Source organism: Histoplasma capsulatum, genomic scaffold (genome assembly GCF_000149585.1).
Source record: "Histoplasma capsulatum NAm1 scaffold_3 genomic scaffold, whole genome shotgun sequence".
NCBI lineage: Eukaryota > Fungi > Ascomycota > Eurotiomycetes > Onygenales > Ajellomycetaceae > Histoplasma > Histoplasma mississippiense.
Window position 1 is genome coordinate 2,195,971 of NW_001813980.1, and position 17,933 is coordinate 2,213,903.

Consider the following 17,933-nt stretch of genomic DNA (forward strand, 5'->3'; position numbering starts at 1 on the left):
TACTGATATGCGCTGTTCACACCTCCGATTCTTTTCTTTTCTTTTTTTATCTAAATAAATATTGACCCGTTCTGGTTCGGTGGTGGTCGGTAATTCCGGATTTGTGTCCATTTCGGCGCTCTGGGTGCAACTTAGCAGAGTTAGCAGTTTACAGGTTGCGGCAGTCAGACGGCGCAAAACGCTGGAATAAGCCTTCTTTGTCGTTACGGGATCCTTCTGACGGACATCTTGTTCTCTTTCGTCGCTGCTGTTTCTTCCTGGGGGGGGGGGCGCAAAAATTAGGGGGTTATCACAGAATATAGAATATACGGGTTCCTTTGCCTTGACGAGATCGGAGAAGGCCAAGATGATAGGTGCGGTTTGCTGCTTTCATCCTATTGTCTTGTCGAAATTCTCAATTCTGGTACGTATCCATGACTAACACAGCCGTTGATAGATCATGTCCTGGGGAGGCCGTCGACCCAGTTTCGCAAGATACAGGTCTTCGCTGTTGTGTCGTTTTGGTCCTTATATCTCTTACGGTGAGTGTTGATGGCATTTCCCTAAATTCGCGGTTGTTCAGCCCTGGGCTCCAGAGCAGGCTGCCAATGGCCGTCTTCCAAACACAAGGAAACAGGGATACAGACTGACAGATATCATGTCATTGCAGGGGCAACAAACATGGTCCACCGGGCATTCGCCTCCTATCTTCCCGCTTGTACAAGCGAGTCACTCCCTGGCAGGCCACCGTCGTGACCTTTCTGTGGTTGTATGTATCACGGAATTTTGCCAAGTTAACGGGCCTCGAGTCTCCAGAGCCGCTCGCGAATCTATATTCCCGATCCTACTTCCGTGCCACTTGGGTAACCACGGCGCTGGATGCCGGGTTCTGGACGGCCATGAATATCAAAAGAAGGTGGCTGCGGGATATAGCGTCTATCGTCTTCTCAATTTACTATCTCATTGCCGCGGAGCATGCAGATGAAAAGGTTCGGAAGGTTAGGGCTGTGTTGACGGTGGAGCACCTGCGAGTGTCGTGGAATAAGGCTACGACACCGTACCTGTCGTTCCTCGGAAAGCTTATGCGCCCGCGCTTAATGGGCTATGCGCCAGTTCAGCTTCGGATTCCGAGGCCGAAAGAATCGTCGTACAGGGATCCGTGCATTGCATGGCTCTATTATAACGGCCCGCTTAGTACGCTGAAGAATCATACTAATATCGTTCTGGATATCCCCGGTGGCGGGTTTGTGGCCATGGGCCCGCGGATGAGTGATGACAAGCTCCTAGCCTGGGCCGCTAGGACGGGCGTGCCGGTCCTGAGCTTGGATTACAAGAAGGCGCCTGAATATCCATATCCGTACGCCCTGAATGAGTGCTACGACGTTTACCACACCATCGTCAGTAGTCGTGGCCGTTGCATCGGGCTAAGTGGTAAAGTTAGTCCTAAAATTGTCATTACGGGTGATAGCGCTGGCGGCAACTTGGCTGCTGGCGTCACACTGATGGTTCTCCAGTCAGGGAGCACGGATTCACGGAAAAGGCGCGGAGAGAACTCGCTGCCCCCTCCTGTTGGCCTTGTGCTCATTTATCCGTCATTAGATATGAACATAGGTAGCTGGATGACGGATGAGGAGATGTCCTTAATTCGGGAGCGGGGAATGCGAGAGACGAATTGCAATGTCCTCCGAAAGAAAAGTGAGGATTATCGCAAGTTAGCCTCCGCTTCCTCCCAAGTATCAACCCTCCGCGACGACTCCCTAGAACACCCGGTCATCCACGACTATTTCGCCCAGCAGCACGCCGGGGTAATTCATGAAGAACATGAGCCAGTGATTGACACCGAAAGCATCGACAAACCCGTTCCAGGAAACACTGCCTCCCAAGTCGTGGCCACAGCTGACAAGCACCCCGGGCAGATCGAAACACGCCTCGCTGTCTCCTCCATGATTTCCTACTTTAACGATCGAATCCTATCTCCCGAGATGATGCGTGCTACCATAATCCTCTACATCGGCCCATACAACCGTCCAGACTTCAGCTCAGACTTCCTCCTCTCCCCGCTCCTTGCACCGGAAGCGCTTCTGGCACGCTTTCCCAAAACCTACTTCTTAACAGGGGAACGAGACCCGCTGGTCGACGACACGGTGATTTTCGCAGGGAGAATCCGCCAGGCGAAACTGCGTCGATTCCGCGAACGACAGGAGCTGGGACTTGAGAGATCCATGGGAACATTCGACGAAAAAGCGCACGTGGAAGTGTCTCTGATCCCAGGCATTTCGCATGGATTTCTGCAGTTCCCCGCCTTGTTTCCCGAAGGGTGGAGGCAGATTTTCCGCTGCTCGCGATGGATTAAGAAATTGTTTGCACATGTCGCCGAAGGCGGCACTGTGGTCGAAGGAGACCTTACGGCGTCATCCATCATGTCTCGTCGGCGACAAGGGAATGGCAGCTCAGAGACCTTCAGAAGGGTCAACTCCGTATCGTCAACGACATTGGTAATGTCGGGAAAACCAGGAACTACCCGAAAAGGCACAGGGGATAATACTGGATCACAGGATCAGAATCGAGGGTTGACGGGGGACTCATCGGGCGACGAAGATAGGCCGTTGGAAATGACCAGGCTGAACATGAGCAAGCGGCCACCAGTTTCCACAGGCACTTCTCGATACTCCTTGCGCTCCTCACCGTCCTCCGCACGATCAACAGCGGATGGTTCCCAATTACGACCAAAAGCCTACACACCAACGTACCTAGAAACCTCAACGGGTTCTCTTGAACCATCCTCTTACCTCTCCCTAAGCCCCGTCGCTCTCCCGGATGGAGGAACTGGTTCTCATAAGACAACACCCAGCCACTCCCCTGTACCTCCAAACGACTCTGGGAGGCACAAGCAATCCCCACAGCAAAACGGGGACATAGCACAGCCAAGCCCCACCTTTAAGTTTCCCCAGCTCAGCACCAGTAATGGAAACCGTGCACGAAGCAGTAGCTATAATTACAACTCAACCCATCGCGAAAAGAACGACTTCGCTGAAAATGAAGACGTTGTCCATTCGTGGCGCAAGCATATGACGAAAATGTCTCGGCGCCGCGACGAGAGCCTGACAAGCTTGCCCAGCGAAGAGGATTTGTTGGGCAGGCGGATGAACGGGTTGGCGGGCGGGCTGTTGGGTATGGGAGAGGGGGTGAGGACGCCATAGGAGGCTTTCTGAGTGAGTATGGAGTACGGAGTAGTTAACTAACTAATGGGTTAGTTAAATAGTCGTTATGCGAATGTAATCTAACGCGCTAGGCGTTTGATTCTCTCGTTGTCATTGGTGGGGTGGTTTTCTTCGTTGGCTTGTTGAGTAACTAACCATCTACTTGACTTGTTTGTATGTATGAGAACATCAGTTGGCATGTACGGTAGTTAGGTTTGCCTGTGTATTAGCTGTATTTACTTGTGCATTGCTATATGAACTCGGGGAAATAGAATAGAATACATATGCGAGCCATTATTAAGAATGAGAAATTAAAATCATGTTCAGTAGGTAATTTGGGACTCTCCTAATGTCCCATCGCAGGCTATCGGCACCAATACAGGAGTGTTTTTGGACCGAGTTTTTCGCTAGGCAGAACCAAGAGAAGGGAGAATTCGTTGATGTGAAACTGTCGTCTAAATCGGAGTTTCATTCATATCTAGTTTTAATGTCACAATGTAAATATTTCTAGGTAAAGTCTCAACTACCACAGCAAGTGTAATTCTGTACGTGGTGCCGTAGGCCTTTAGGATGTCAACGGGCTGCCATCCAGGCCAATTCAAGCCTGGAATTGCCCCGTACTATTAGAAACCATTGGATGATATAGTAGATGGCTCTGATACGACTCAACAGGAAGATAGGAAGTAGGCACGCGAGAAGGGGAGAGAATATTAAAAAAAATAACTAGCCCAAGAGTCTATATAGTTTTAAAACAAACAATAGAAGAGCCCTTCTTGTGTATCCCGAAAAAATGAAAAAAGGAAAACACCCCCTTCAAGCAGTCCGGGCAAATACATGCTCCATCGCTTCTCCCAAGATAGACAACCCTTCCCTAATTTCCTCATCTGTGATAATCAGCGGCGGCACAAATCTCAAACATCCGTCACCAGCCGTAATGACAAGCAATCCCCTCTCCCTAGCCTCATTCGTGATGTCTCCTACAATTCCCTTATATTTCTCTGTAAGCTGCAACCCCAGCAACAACCCGCACCCACGAATATCCTCAACAGCATCTGGGAATCGTTTCCGCAAATGCTCGAGTCCTGACCGGAATGTCGTGGAGCGCGAGCGTACGGAAGACTGTAAAGCGCTCGACGCCAGGCGGGTGAGCACGTGCTGTCCTATGCGACAGGCAAACGGGTTCCCGCCGAACGTTGTGCCGTGGTCGCCTACTCTGATGTGCTGACTGACTTTATCGGAGATGATGGTGGCACCGATGGGGATGCCGTTGCCGAGCGCCTTGGCTGTAGTGAGGATATCCGGATGGGCGGCGGGTGAGTCATCCTTTGGTTCGAGGGTGGGGTGAGCGTGCGCCCAAAGGGAGCCGGTGCGGGAAAGGCCGCACTGGATTTCATCGAAGATGAGGACGGCGCCGACTTCGTCGCAGCGTGCACGAAGGGCGCTGAGGAATTCAGGTGTCGCGGTGTGCACACCGCCTTCGCCCTGGATAGGCTCTACGATGACACCGCAGGTTTTCTCGGTTATGAGGGTTTGGAGTTGGGCGATGTCGTTGTATGTGCCGTACTTGAAGCCGGGGACCATGGGCGCGAAAGGGGCTTGGTATTTGGGGTTTGGGGTGGCGGATAGAGCGCCGTAGGTGCGGCCGTGGAAGGAATTGAAAAAAGAGACGAACTCGTGTTTGGCACCGGAAGGGTCGAGGCTGTGACCGACCTTCCGGGAAAATTTGATGGCTGCTTCGTTTGCTTCAGTGCCGGAGTTGCAGATGAATGCTTGCTTCGCGCCACGCATGGCGCCAGACTCAACGGTGTAGGTGACAAGGAGCTGGCTGAGGGTTCCCGTCCATTTGTTGTGGAAAAGATTGGATGAATGGATCAACATCCTGGACTAGATAGATATGTCAATCTTTTAAGCGCAGTTTTGAGTGTCAATCAGGGTATGTACTAACTTGTTGTGACACGATCTCGGCCACTCCGGGGTCAGAATGGCCTAGAGACGTAACGGCAATACCAGCTGTAAAGTCTAGATATTTTCGTTGCTCGATGTCCCATAGATAACACCCTTTACCTGAGTCTATTACGGGAGGTGGTCGCACATAGGTTGGGACCATGAAAGGGGCTCGCTGTGCTACGAAAGCTGCGGAGGGAGAGTCCAGCGTTGGATCAATTTGATGCGCAGTTTGGTTCATACTCTACCACACGCCTGTCAGCCCAATGTTCTGTAGAATGGAAAAACATATCAAAATAGAATTACCTGGGCCGTCCCCGCCCCTGACCTCGTCGACGCATACCTCAATTGATGGTGTGACTCAGAGTCCGTAAATGATCGAGGCGATCGAGCCCATGGCCGGATGCCGCGTGCAGCGGAGCGGAGGGCCATATTACCGAGTTGGGCAATGCGGATATTTGCACAGTCCAACTCTACGTGCCAACCCGGCGCAGGTTGAAGGTCGATTGGTGGTGGTTGTGAGAGAGGAGCTGCGAAATAAACCAAACCAATAAATAAATTCTTTGGGGGAAATCGAAAATCTTATCTGATAGGATCAAAGATATTCCGCCGAGTTAGTTACACCTCGGCCCGCGAAGTCAGCATAAAAAGCTTCTGACCGCCGGAGCAGAATACTAGTATGATCTCACTCTTTATTGATAATTATTGCAGTTGTTAGTTATCCGTTGTCCCTATCACTGCTGCGTCTGACGATCAAATTACTATGGTTCCATTAGCCGCGCGCACCATGGTTTTCCCCTCCACCTTTCGGTGTCTCCGACCTACTCACACCCTTCTCCGCAACCCCTACGACCCTTCCTTCGCCACTCGAACCTTCTCAACCACTGTCCAAGCCAAAGGCGATAATAATGCTAACAGCCAATTCGGAAATGCGCCCTCTCCACCCAGACTCCCTAAAGAAGAACAAGAGATCTTCGAGAACCTCCAAAAACAATCAACTGGCGCCTTCAGCACCCCTCGAACGGCTCTGGAAATCAATCAGTCCCCCCAGTCGAGAGATTCATCCACAGCCAATCCACGAATCGAGGCTACCGGTGCTGGCGAGGAGCTGCATCCAGATCTCTTCCGTGGGGCAAAACCGGAGTTTGAAGGGGAGACAAACCCCAAGACCGGTGAGGTTGGCGGTCCGAAGAACGAGCCGTTGAAATGGGGTGCGCGCGGAGATTGGAGTTTTAATGGGAGGGTTACGGATTTTTGAACATGCGTCTTGGAAAAAAGAAAAAGAGCAGAAAAGAGAAGAGAATAGAAGAAAATATGAGTGACGCGTATATAAATAAAACGAAAGGCAGGCCATGATCGCCTTTTGGCTTGTTGGCAATGCTCGGGGATCCTAAGAAAATTTTTAGCCAACGAGCGGGCGAGGCTCTGGATGATTATGAAGCTCGCTTTGAGACAGCTGTTCGCTATATATGTTGCTGAGATGCTGATGGACTGGTGTCAAGAGGCAACCTTTACCGAGGAACTTGGTTGTATAACGCGCAGCTACCGCAGGTTCGAGATCAAAACCAATTGCGCGCGAGCGAATATGAGCTTCCACTCCGACATCGTTCCGTAGACATTTCGAACCTCTTCAACGCGAAGTTTCCCCTAATTTACTATCCTCCGCGGGTCCACGACGTGGTGAGATCCTTTCCCTCGTACTCTATTTTCACGATCGAATCTCGAAGTATGTTCTAAGGATATGGGAACTGATTGAGATCCATGTTTTAAAAATTCATGTACAATATACGATTTCCTCTGTTGCTCTTTGTCTGTATTTATATATTTATATTAAATTATCTATAGAGAATAGCCACTATTGGTGAGAAACTAATAAGCTTACTAGTCTGTTCATAGCTCATAGAGTGTCTAATTTGCATACAGCCATGGCGCTGTAGGTAACAAATGAAATTGCTATTCGAACTTTACATGCATAGTAGATTTACAATATGTGAAAACACCAGGACAAAGAGCAAAAGAGAGAAAAATAAAACTAGAACAGAAGAACAGAAGAAAAGAAAACAATACTACCGCTCCACACTCGCATGCCGATAAGGTTTTGGCTCCAGGAGAAGGCATAGGGGCACCAAATAAAAAACAGCCGATGTTTGGGGACGGGAGTCGTGATTGATGATCCATTGGCCTAGGTATCTAGGAAGTATGAAAGGGCTAATCTCAAAGCGCTCAAAAGATAGAATAAGAAAGGGAGCAACCGTGGATATAAATCCAGATATTGTGTTAGCCCTGAAGTCGAGCTACAGTGGCCTTCCCCGCTCTGCTATCATTCGACCTGCCTAGTTCGTTACTAATCCAGGCGCCAATTTTCGAAATTTCCTCCAGGTTGACTCCCGTCCGCATTCCGAGACTGTGGAGAGTGTGAATGAGATCCTCCGTGGACACATTTCCAGTAGCCCCCTTCGAGTAAGGACAGCCTCCAAGCCCACCCACGCTGCTGTCGAAAATGCGGATACCATGTTCCAGGCCCACAATGGTGTTTACGAGCGCTTGGCCATACGTGTCGTGGAAATGGAGCGCGAGATCCGTATTGGCAATGCCAGCGGAGGTAAGGGTTTGTAACAATTTTAATGTCCGAGGTGCAGTGCCCATTCCCGTAGTGTCAGCGACGGAAACTTCGTCTGCGCCCATTTCGAGTAGAGTAGCTGTTATTTCAGCAACCTTGTGAGGAGAGACATCAGGACCTTCATAGGGGCATCCAAGCGCCACGGATACATATCCGCGCACGCGAATATTTTTCTCCTTGGCAAGAGCTACTATGGGCCGAATGCGTTCGAGGGACTCTTCAATAGTGCAGTTAGTGTTCGCTTTCGAGAATGCTTCTGTTGCAGCGGCAAACAGGGAAATCTCAGTGGTGGGCTTTGGAAGCGTGTTGGAGTCGGAAGATTCAGAGGCTGGTGGACTGTCATTGTCCATTATGTTAACTAGATTTTGAAGCCCCTTGATATTGGGAACTAGGTAGTTATATGCGATCGAGTGAGATGACTTGGGAGGCGTTTTGAGAAGATATGATAGGATTTCTGGGGTACTAGCCATCTACAATTGAGTGGAAAGATATGAGTGAGTAAATTCAAAATGTAGGTAGGCATACGGACAATTCTACGAACCTGTGGCACCCACTTCTCTGGAACAAACGAGCCGGCCTCAATCGTGGTCAATCCCGTCTTCGCTAATCTTTCGATGAGGTCCAATTTTGTGGTTAAAGGGATTGCTTTCTTCTCATTCTGTAACCCATCCCGGGGACCGACTTCGACGATCCGAACATGGTCTCCGGCAAAGCTTGTTTTCGCAGAAAAAAGGCGGGCTGGTCTATGGTGGCGGAATACCTGGCAGATTCTAGAGCTAGATCTTGCGGAGAACATTATTGAACACTGATAAGGAGTGTCTATTACTATCACGGAGTAAATTGAAGTTGTTGATGGTTTGCTTTCCAATTACCGCGCGGGGAAGGAAGCTCGGCCAATAAAAAGCTTTTATTTGATGAATTATGTCATCATCGGTCCCGCCAAAAAAAATAATTGTCAGATTAGAATACCATGCATTTTACGTTGCCGATAATATTCATTCCCGGGTTTATTTAGTGATTTGATATAATAGTTTTATCATTCCTCAAAGCTTCTTCTATAGTAAAGAAGGCTTTTCACCACTTTTTTTCCTTGTATTGCTATTCCGCTTTGAGGGTACGTAACAGATATAAATTTTGTCTCATTGAATGAAGATAGATAGCAGCACAATGCACTTCTTAGCAGTAGCGTGCGAATCCATAAAATTAGATTCAATAGCGATGCGCTGTGTTGATGAACAGGAGATGGTTGATCTGATAAATCCATAGTCGGAGGGCTAAATATAAAATCAGAAGGTTATATGGGAAAGGAACACCTTCTGAGTTTCTAAGGAAACATAGTAGTTTCTCTGATCCACTGCACATTCTACACTAGAGTTGGTGGTAGAGTGCCCACCCTCAAGCAACACCCGCCCCCGGCTCTCTCCGCTTCTCCTTTCGATTCCCCGTTGCCGCCACCGTCAGCCACTGTAGAGCCCTACTCGAAGCCAGATGAAGGAGACTCGGCAGGTGGCTTTTGTTTATACCGAAACTTCGAAGTCCCATCTTCATGAACATGCCCAGTCCCTACCCTCTTTCCGTTTTCATCGGAAAACTTGATAGAGATAACATGCAACGGGCCCGCTGGATCATCGTGCGATTTGTGAAGTTCCGTTCCTTGGATAGAGGCTTGCTTGATGCGAGGATCCTACCATAAATTAGCCTGGTCCGGACATGGGGGAGGAGTGAATGTTGACTTACTCGTGCCTCCTGTTCGTGGCAGTAACAAGAGTCCTATGCGTCGAGTTTTTGAAATTGCTTAATTTGACTTTGCCAATGTAGCTGATGAAACGACGAATGATAAGAGACATGATGATACGGCCAATGTTGACGGGTGGTAATTTGTAAACTTGAATAACACCTCTACATTATAAGGAGCTCGATGGGGATTTGGCCTGAGTTCGCTGGTGCCGTTGAGGAGCCATTCCCATCCATATATATATGTATTGCGTGTTTCATTTGTAAAGCGCAAGTTATTTGCGATCCTAAACATAGAAGTCTAGTCAGTTCACTATTGTAGGCGCTGCAAAGATCGGGCGCTTAAATATCATACTAGTGTCAAAGGATCATAATTCGTTCCAGGGATGCCAGCATCGGCGGTAAAAGGGAGAATCAACGGGTCAGAAATCGACTTCAAACGATATTCCTATATTAAGTTGATTGGTAGTCATCGTTTTGCAAAGTCCTTGGCCGAAACGTCAGGTCAGAGCAACCATGGGTCTTCAAGTAATTGGGCCGCTGTTTTGCGTTCCTCTGGCAGCCACTTGAGCATGGATTTGAGGAATTGAATAAATGATTCTTTTTCTTGTCCAGAGAGTCGCTTCTCTATGCTCTCCAGGGAGATTGAGGGTATGGCTGTATCCTTGTGGGCAATCCAAGCGCCTAGGGGTTCATCAGTTCAAAACCAGGCAAATACCAATGAAAATCCGCCGACTTGAAAATAGGGCGCTTACCATTTGAGTCAAAACATTGGTCTGTTGTCTCACTACGGTTCACAAAGTCGCTCGGTGGTGGCCCTATTAGAGCAGCCATACGCGCTATATGTTTGAAAGGGTCGTGGGAGCCTTTAGTATCGAATATGTCTCCAAACAAGTGCTCGCCTTCAAAGAGGTCCCAAACCTACTAAGTCGTAAGCGTCGTATACACGACCAGGGAAAGAGCGCAGCAATCGTTTTTGTTACCAAACATGCTACGTTCCAAATATCGACGGCGCTTCCCCAAGGCATTTCGAAGATAATCTCTGGCGCCCGGTAGATATGGGGTTGGACAAACGGGCCGGACTCCTGTGTCTTACCAATTCGCGCCTCCCCAAAATCACAGAGAATGGGAAGTCCGTAGCTATTGCCCTTAAGAGGCCGGAGAAATCTCCGGCTCCTGTAAATGGTACGGGACCGGTCAACTTGCTTCTGAGGGCTAGGATCCTTGGCTTCTGCTTTTGCGAAGTCCGCCAACATGGTGTCGTCTTCCAAAGTGAGCATCAAATTGTCCGTTTTTAGGTCTAGAAAACTGCGGTTAGCAATGGATTCTGTTCTGCAGGAGATATAGTGTAGAGTTTTACCAGTATGGATTATCCCAGCTTCATTATGCAAAAAGTCAAGAGCCAAAAGAAGTCGTTTAAGAGTCAACTTGAGCAGGGGCAGACCAAACGGCCTTGGATTTAATCTCATCATTTCAAGAAGTGTCATGTGCATTGATTGCAGTACTAGGCAGTGGTGTTTCCCTGCAGACCCTTGGAGGTCAAACGAATCATAGAGCTCGCGAATCAGCGACTGACCCGGATGAATAGAATCGACCTGGGACAAGTGCTCGTAAATCTTCAACTCGCGTTCAGTTGCCGTAGGAAATTCTGGTATCATTGTGGACACTTTCAATACCCTATATTTATTGTCCCTGAAAAAGGAGGCCTGTTAAATGGAGGGTTACCGGAGTGGATGGTATATTCAGGAATGCAACGTACTGAAGGTCCTGACAAAGCCAATTCGTTGAGTAAGCCCCATAACCAAGTTTTCCGGCGATCTGATATCTGGCATTATATACGTCCCCAATGTTGACCGCATAGTACTGCTCAGGTTTATAGTAAGGCAGAGTCTCTTCCTCGATAAGTGTGTCTCGTGGCAGACTAACAAAAGATGGGACGGTGGAGACATTCTTTGAGGATAATAGTTTTTGCAGGAGGGAGTTTCCCCACACACTAAAGCGTGACATCATGGCTACGTTGTAAGATCGGCCTACAATGTGCATTTCCCTCAATATAAAGAGAGTTGATGAGAGTATATCTAGGTATCAGCGACGTCTTGACATGCTCGTCTACCTTTTGTTGGACTTTAGTGTAAAAATCGCGCCGGAAACAAGCGCGAACAGATGTCACATGACCTTGCTAGAGGCGAGGAATATTTTGTTTGTTGGAGATTTGAAGGACGACATCGTCTTGACACAGTAGTTTTCAGAGAACATGAATCAATCCGCCTCGAATCATGTGTGGTGATACACTGGCCGATAGTATAAATCGAGGTTGAAAATATACCTCCGCCAGTCAACCTTGCCAGTGACCAAAAGCTCTGATCCGTGGTAATGTCTTAAATGGCGTAGGACCGTTCCCGCCCCGCGGCTAGGATTAATGTTTCAATGATAGAGATCTAATATGGGGATTGGGAGTGGAAGTCAAACAGGGATTTTGTGGCCGCGAGCTCATCCCAGATCGTCTGTTCCAACCTTCTGATGAAAAAGTCACTGATCAGGGCGAATAAACGCGCTGTCTCTTCTCTTCTCTTCTCTTTATTATATAGTTCAGAAAGCAGCAACATTGTGCTAAACCTGATCAGGATAACACTAAACCATGTAAGGAAATTCCCCACGATACAGTCTACCTAGGTAGAGACATCGCAGATTAGATATTAGAGGATCCTTCAAAGCTGCCCCATAGTTTGAAGTTAGATACTTGTAGACTTATATACATTTATGCTCCGCTTTCATAATTTTTTATTTCTGTGTTCTGGCTGACAAGAGAGCCCCGCCGACGGACAAACTGCTATCAACTTACCACCGATAAGACCATGAATCCTGCACGCCAGCCAAAGAAGAGGTTCGTGGGACGCAAGACCGCAGATGCTCAGGCGCAAAGCCAGAGGGATGGAGATTCTCAAACTTCCGACACAACTTCCCTTCAGCAAGGTATGTCCTTTATCGCCCGCCATGCGCTTGGGTTGGTAAACAACCCCCCCTAACATTATTCACAGCCCGGCCCCGGAGAGCTCCGCGAGCCTTAAACCAAATCCCAATTGAAATCCTAGAAGATGAAGATATAAAAGCTGCAATTTCTCTTCTTCCGCAGAACTACTCCTTCGAAATCCCTAAAACGATCCACAGAATAAGAACTTTAGGGGCAAAAAGAGTTGCCCTCCAAATGCCCGAAGGTCTCCTCCTCTTCGCAACCACAATATCTGATGTCCTCACCCAGTTCTGTCCTGGGATCGAAACCCTAATTATGGGCGATGTCACATATGGCGCTTGTTGTATAGACGATTACACGGCGCGTGCTCTAGGCTGTGACTTACTCGTCCATTACGCGCACAGCTGCCTCATCCCTGTCGACGTCACCACCATCAAAACCCTATATATCTTTGTCGAGATAAGCATCGATACACAGCACCTAATCGCCACGCTAGAGCGGAACTTCCCGAGTGGGAAAACCATCGCAGTCGTCGGCACAATCCAATTCAACGCCACCATCCACGGACTCAAGCCCACCCTGGAAAAGGCCGGCTACTCCATCCTCATCCCACAGATCACCCCGCTCAGCAAAGGTGAGATCCTAGGCTGTACCTCCCCCAAACTACCCTCAGACCAAGTCGACATCCTCCTCTACCTCGGCGACGGCCGCTTCCACCTCGAATCCGCCATGATCCACAACCCTTCCCTCCCCGCCTACCGCTACGACCCGTACTCGCGCACCCTCTCCCGCGAATCCTACAACCACGACGAAATGCTCACCTTGCGCCGCGACGCGATAGCCACCGCCAGAACCGCGCGGAAATGGGGCATCATCCTAGGCTCCCTGGGCAGGCAGGGCAACCCGCACACCATGGCCCGGATCGAGAAGGTGTTGCACGAGCGCGGGATACCGTTCGTGAATCTGCTGCTTAGTGAGATTTTCCCGGGGAAGCTGGCGTCGATGTCCGATGTGGAGTGCTGGGTGCAAATTGCGTGTCCGCGGTTGAGCATTGATTGGGGATATGTGTTTTCGCGGCCGTTGTTGTCACCTTATGAAGCGCTTGTGGCTCTTGGGGACAGGCAGGGGTGGGATGAGGGGAATGGTGGGGTCTATCCGATGGACTTTTATGCGAAAGATGGATTGGGAAGGACGAGGCCGGAGATGGCGGCGGAATGTACTGCTTGATTTTTGATTGTGTGGGTGGGATATATGGTTTGTTTATATTTTTTGGATGAATCTCTTTGGGAAAACACCTCCGTTTGAAGATTATTATTAGACAAACATATTGCCCAATGTACAGTACAAGAATACAGGCTTGTCGCTAATCATATAAAGAAAAGCAAATCCCTCCATTTAGGAGGCAGAAGCTCTCCCTCCCGTATCCATTACAGAACGATACTAAGCTCATCCTCACAAAAGATCCTTTCTAAGCAAGAACATTTTTTTGGTACCTTCATTCACTGTTCTCAGGAAGAGAAAAGAATAACAAAAGAAGAATATTAAATATTATTTACATTACAAATGTCGTTTCACTTCACTTCATCCGCGCTGTCCATATTAATATCACTTGCACTGCCCCTCCGCAGGGATAACATACTTTTACCACCAACATCATCGACAGCCCGCTCCGCCGCGCGCCACCGGGATACAGCCTTCTCCACATCATCATACATCTTCAGCGTGTCATTGATGATACCGCCCTCATCCATATCCGAAACCTGTGACCCCTCTCGAGAAGTCCAATTGCTCTGCATCGGGAAAGATGAACCAAAAGTCTTGTCCGGCGTTGGGTTAAACATCACCGCGTTCGCGAACATTCGAACAAGTTCCATCTCTAGTTGCGCTGAATTGACGATGCCCTTGGGAGGGATCAGCTCTGCGGTTCTTTTTAGTAACAAGCCGTTGGTTCTCGACGGGGTGCCATGTCCTTGGAGAGGGCCGGGAGACTCGACGTTTTCTCCACTTGGAGTATTTACAGCCTCTGTGGCGGCTGCCACTGCTTTGCTTCCCTGATGGATGGCGGATTTTATAGACTTGATATCTTGGGGCCGGTAAATAAGGTTCTTATAACCCGGGGCGTCCCGCTCCGTTAGTGGCTTCGCAAATATGGAGGCGTACTTATGCGATGCGACATCGTTCATGATTGGTGCACATGTTCGCGGGAAGTTGCGGGTAAACTGTACATATTGTGATGCTTGCCGTGAAGGTGGTTGAGTCATGTCTTCCCCTTCACTAGGCCCCCGCTTCCTTTTCCCTCTTCCCTTTGATTGGATTTCATCCGCTTGGATCTGGCTTGGGACCTTGAGCCGTCTCGATGTCCGTGGCTCCATTTCTGTATCATCTGAGATTCCAGCAGGAGTGCTCGGTATTTCACGCTTTATTTTTCGCTGAGAAACAGAGCCAGAATCAGTGATTGATTCATCGTCACGAGATACGTTGGATTGAGCACTACGGCTCCGGATTCGAGTAACGCGTATGGGAGAAGATCCTGCACTAGGATGGGCCCTGCCTCTACGTGCTGGCGTAGATTTCTTCTGGCGAGTGTTCCATGCCGGGCCGGAGTCGACGTCTACATGCACAGCTCGGGGTTCGGAGTGAATTTTGGATATCGATGGCGTTTCGCTCTCAAACGTTGGTGACGGTGCCCGTTCACTGATGGGGCTCACATCCTCCGGTCGAGGCCGTAATGGAGACCCAGGCGACTTGGATATGACAATCGGACTTGGCATTTTCCAAGGCGTGAGCGAACCAGAAGAGTCCACGGACAACCTAGGCGGTCTCTTGTTTAAGGCTGCTGAAAATGAAGGAGTGACGCTATTCAGTCCGTCAGGGCCACTAACTGGTGTTGCCGGAAGCGGCTCCATCGAGGTTGCCTTAACTCTAGCGTCATTTTCTATCTGCTGAGGTGACTCAAGCTCTCCTGCCCGCGATGGTTGATGTGAAGGCGTAGACGGATTTTGGAGGGTTTTGCCCACGTTTAGCTGGACATGGCCAAGTGACAGTGGAGACTTGCCCATAAGGTGGCTGTTTGAGGATGGCATGTTGGTATTGGGAGACAACTGCGTATGCCGGGATGATGGGCTTAGTTGTGGGGACCAAGGCTGTTGGTAATTTGCGCTTGGAGGCGCCAGTGTCATTTGAGCCTGGGGAGGGGAATATTGAGCAGGTTGGAAGGAGGTACGCTGTTGTTGCGGCCCACTTGTAGCAGTGGGCATAGGCTGTAATGGCGGTTGTGAGGCTTGAGAAGCAGCGGGTGTGGTTGAGGTAAAGACTTGACCTGCCACTCGCCCAGTTCCTACATGAGGAATTGTTGGAGTTTTCACCCCGGATTGACCTGCCTTAGACGTGACGTATTGCAAGCCACGGTCCGAGATTTGATCCTGAGAGGGAGTTATGGAAGCAGTTACATTTCCCAGGCTTGGGGCAGGGGAAAGAACTGGGATACTTTGAAGGATAGCATGTGGACCACTTTCGTGCCACTGTTGCGATTGGGAGTGTAGCGGCGAGGGGTGTGATGCATTTGCGTTTTTACCTTCGGCTTGTGGGGCTTGCTGAACAGCTGCCTGCCCTTTTGCCAAAACGGGTGGTGGATTCTCTGGGGTCTGAAGAGCCTGCACCTCCTCAAGGGCAGTTCCCTGGCCTCGGACTACATTGACACTAGGAGAAACCGTCACGGGTTGTGGCGATAAAGGTTTTGTCTGTGGGGATTTTTTATCTATTTCAGACGTCGTCAATGGGTCGTCTATTTTCGAAAAGGTGTTTTGAAGTTGTTCCCCATCCTCCAGCCTCTTGATTTCCTCTTTGATTCTGGCGTATTTATGTTCTTCGTCTTCAATCTCCCGTGTCACGCGTTCCTTGTACCTGGCATATAAACGAGCGACAAGGGTAGGAATCACCACAGAATAGGAAGCGCCATCAAGCACGAGTTTGGACGACTGATCCTGTATCTTCCTTTTCTTCGGATTCGAGTTCGCCGCATCCGAGTTATATCCATTGGAACCGTGTCCCGACTGGGTTCCCTCTCTGTTTTGCAGCTCTTCTTGTACTAATTTTGTATAAAGCGCCTCTAGGGCCTGAGGGGTCAGTCTGTCCTTGTCGAAGGTCGCATTTTGGCGGACGAACGAGTTATTGGTCAGAAGCTCTGATATAGGCGAGAAGTTGGATGGCCGGGATTCAAGGGTGCTGAGGAACTGGAAAAAGAGTAGCGATTCAAAAGGAGTGTAGGATGACAACGACGGCATCCCCCATTGCCAGTCAGGTCGACCAGACAGGGCGTTGTTGTCCTCAACGGTGGTAGCCACGGTGGGAGTAGTCCGCGGTTTGGGGTGGAGTTTTCTGAGATATGAAGGGTGGGCACTTTCAGACCATCACGATGTCTTCCACAACCACATCCACGCTGGGGTGTCGACTGAGCAGGGAACTTGCGGCGTGACGAAGGCAACTGAGTCTCCTCGAAGAACCTGGTGATGGAAAATAGATGGAATCGGCGTTTCTTGGATGCTACGGGTCGAGCTCATGACGATGGGAGACAACGGGACTTTGGATGCGGCATTGTCACGTGAAAACACAGCCAGTCACGGGACACATTCTGAGTCATCCCCATGTTTCAGGGGCAGGTCAACAAACAAACACGAGAGCAGGGAATAGCAAAGGATATGCCAGACTCGCTGGTTCCGTGTTCCTTTTTTTAACCTTGCCTCCCCCGGTTTCGCCTTCCGCTCCCTTTGGCTCTGTTATTCAAATTTTCCCTCCTCTCCACTCCCCCCTATCCCCTGTTGGACGAGTCTGGTCAGCCTGCCAGAGTGTAAGAGAGGGGAGCACGAGCACTGCCTGGAAGCCCACACGGGCCACACAATCCAAAGTCCAAGTCGATAGTGGCGTTTGCTCCGTGAGGGTCCCCGAGCGCAGGTACACTAGCGTTTGCTTAATATCCCTACAGGCTGCTGGCTGTGGCTCCGAGCCTGTCACGCCTCTCTCCTCCATGATTAGTCCAAGATTAGAATTGGGCCCAGGGGAGGTCTCGCGTCTCTAACAACTTTAATTTAACTCACAGGAACTCACCTCGCCTCTCACCTCCCGCGCCTCCCACCATCCTATCCATCCCCCCTCCATGTTTTAAAACACAGATTACTCGCCTGGACTCTCAGCTGGCTCTGGTCTCATCTACCACTCCCTCAATTCTCTCCGTGTCTATCTACATTTCTTCGATTTCCAAGCTCCGTATACAAATCTCCACGCTGTGTACCTCCAGCGACCGCCTTGCCAACCACATTCGCTACAAACATGTCGGACATAGAAGAAGAATGGAAGCCTACCGGACGGCCTCAGTCGTTCGTACTACCTCCTCTTCGAATTTCTGCTTACAAGGCTTCGTTGACCAGTTCAATGCAGGACCATGGCCCGTTCCCTTGCTGCTGCCCTTGATAACGCCTTCATGCTGGAT

General features: G+C 49.6%; 8 protein-coding genes across 8 annotated transcripts; 3 read left to right on the forward strand and 5 right to left on the reverse strand.

The window, feature by feature from the left end:
* Nucleotides 1-346: 346 nt before the first annotated feature.
* HCAG_03800 (conserved hypothetical protein) lies at nt 347-3,179 on the forward strand (the record flags this gene model as incomplete). The annotated part of the gene is made up of 2 exons (XM_001541652.1): nt 347-403; nt 774-3,179. 2 exons carry the CDS (start codon nt 347-349, stop codon nt 3,177-3,179), a joined length of 2,463 nt encoding a protein of 820 aa, XP_001541702.1.
* Nucleotides 3,180-3,992: 813 nt separating this feature from the next.
* HCAG_03801 (acetylornithine aminotransferase, mitochondrial precursor) lies at nt 3,993-5,555 on the reverse strand (the record flags this gene model as incomplete). Its single annotated transcript, XM_001541653.1, has 3 exons — nt 3,993-5,063; nt 5,125-5,367; nt 5,430-5,555. The coding sequence occupies 3 exons, from the start codon at nt 5,553-5,555 to the stop codon at nt 3,993-3,995; spliced, it is 1,440 nt and encodes a 479-aa protein (XP_001541703.1).
* Nucleotides 5,556-5,886: 331 nt separating this feature from the next.
* On the forward strand, nt 5,887-7,060 carry HCAG_03802 (protein FMP21, mitochondrial precursor; the record flags this gene model as incomplete). The annotated part of the gene is made up of 3 exons (XM_001541654.1): nt 5,887-6,334; nt 6,628-6,849; nt 7,047-7,060. The coding sequence occupies 3 exons, from the start codon at nt 5,887-5,889 to the stop codon at nt 7,058-7,060; spliced, it is 684 nt and encodes a 227-aa protein (XP_001541704.1).
* A 340-nt stretch (nt 7,061-7,400) lies between these two features.
* Nucleotides 7,401-8,539, reverse strand: HCAG_03803 (hydroxymethylglutaryl-CoA lyase, mitochondrial precursor; the record flags this gene model as incomplete). Its single annotated transcript, XM_001541655.1, has 2 exons — nt 7,401-8,213; nt 8,285-8,539. The coding sequence occupies 2 exons, from the start codon at nt 8,537-8,539 to the stop codon at nt 7,401-7,403; spliced, it is 1,068 nt and encodes a 355-aa protein (XP_001541705.1).
* A 767-nt stretch (nt 8,540-9,306) lies between these two features.
* On the reverse strand, nt 9,307-9,590 carry HCAG_03804 (predicted protein; the record flags this gene model as incomplete). The annotated part of the gene is made up of 2 exons (XM_001541656.1): nt 9,307-9,427; nt 9,481-9,590. 2 exons carry the CDS (start codon nt 9,588-9,590, stop codon nt 9,307-9,309), a joined length of 231 nt encoding a protein of 76 aa, XP_001541706.1.
* A 392-nt stretch (nt 9,591-9,982) lies between these two features.
* Nucleotides 9,983-11,487, reverse strand: HCAG_03805 (predicted protein; the record flags this gene model as incomplete). Its single annotated transcript, XM_001541657.1, has 5 exons — nt 9,983-10,161; nt 10,233-10,316; nt 10,403-10,777; nt 11,054-11,154; nt 11,237-11,487. The coding sequence occupies 5 exons, from the start codon at nt 11,485-11,487 to the stop codon at nt 9,983-9,985; spliced, it is 990 nt and encodes a 329-aa protein (XP_001541707.1).
* Nucleotides 11,488-12,332: 845 nt separating this feature from the next.
* HCAG_03806 (diphthamide biosynthesis protein 1) lies at nt 12,333-13,675 on the forward strand (the record flags this gene model as incomplete). The annotated part of the gene is made up of 2 exons (XM_001541658.1): nt 12,333-12,450; nt 12,516-13,675. The coding sequence occupies 2 exons, from the start codon at nt 12,333-12,335 to the stop codon at nt 13,673-13,675; spliced, it is 1,278 nt and encodes a 425-aa protein (XP_001541708.1).
* Nucleotides 13,676-14,024: 349 nt separating this feature from the next.
* Nucleotides 14,025-14,631, reverse strand: HCAG_03807 (predicted protein; the record flags this gene model as incomplete). Its single annotated transcript, XM_001541659.1, has 2 exons — nt 14,025-14,038; nt 14,088-14,631. 2 exons carry the CDS (start codon nt 14,629-14,631, stop codon nt 14,025-14,027), a joined length of 558 nt encoding a protein of 185 aa, XP_001541709.1.
* Nucleotides 14,632-17,933: the final 3,302 nt, after the last annotated feature.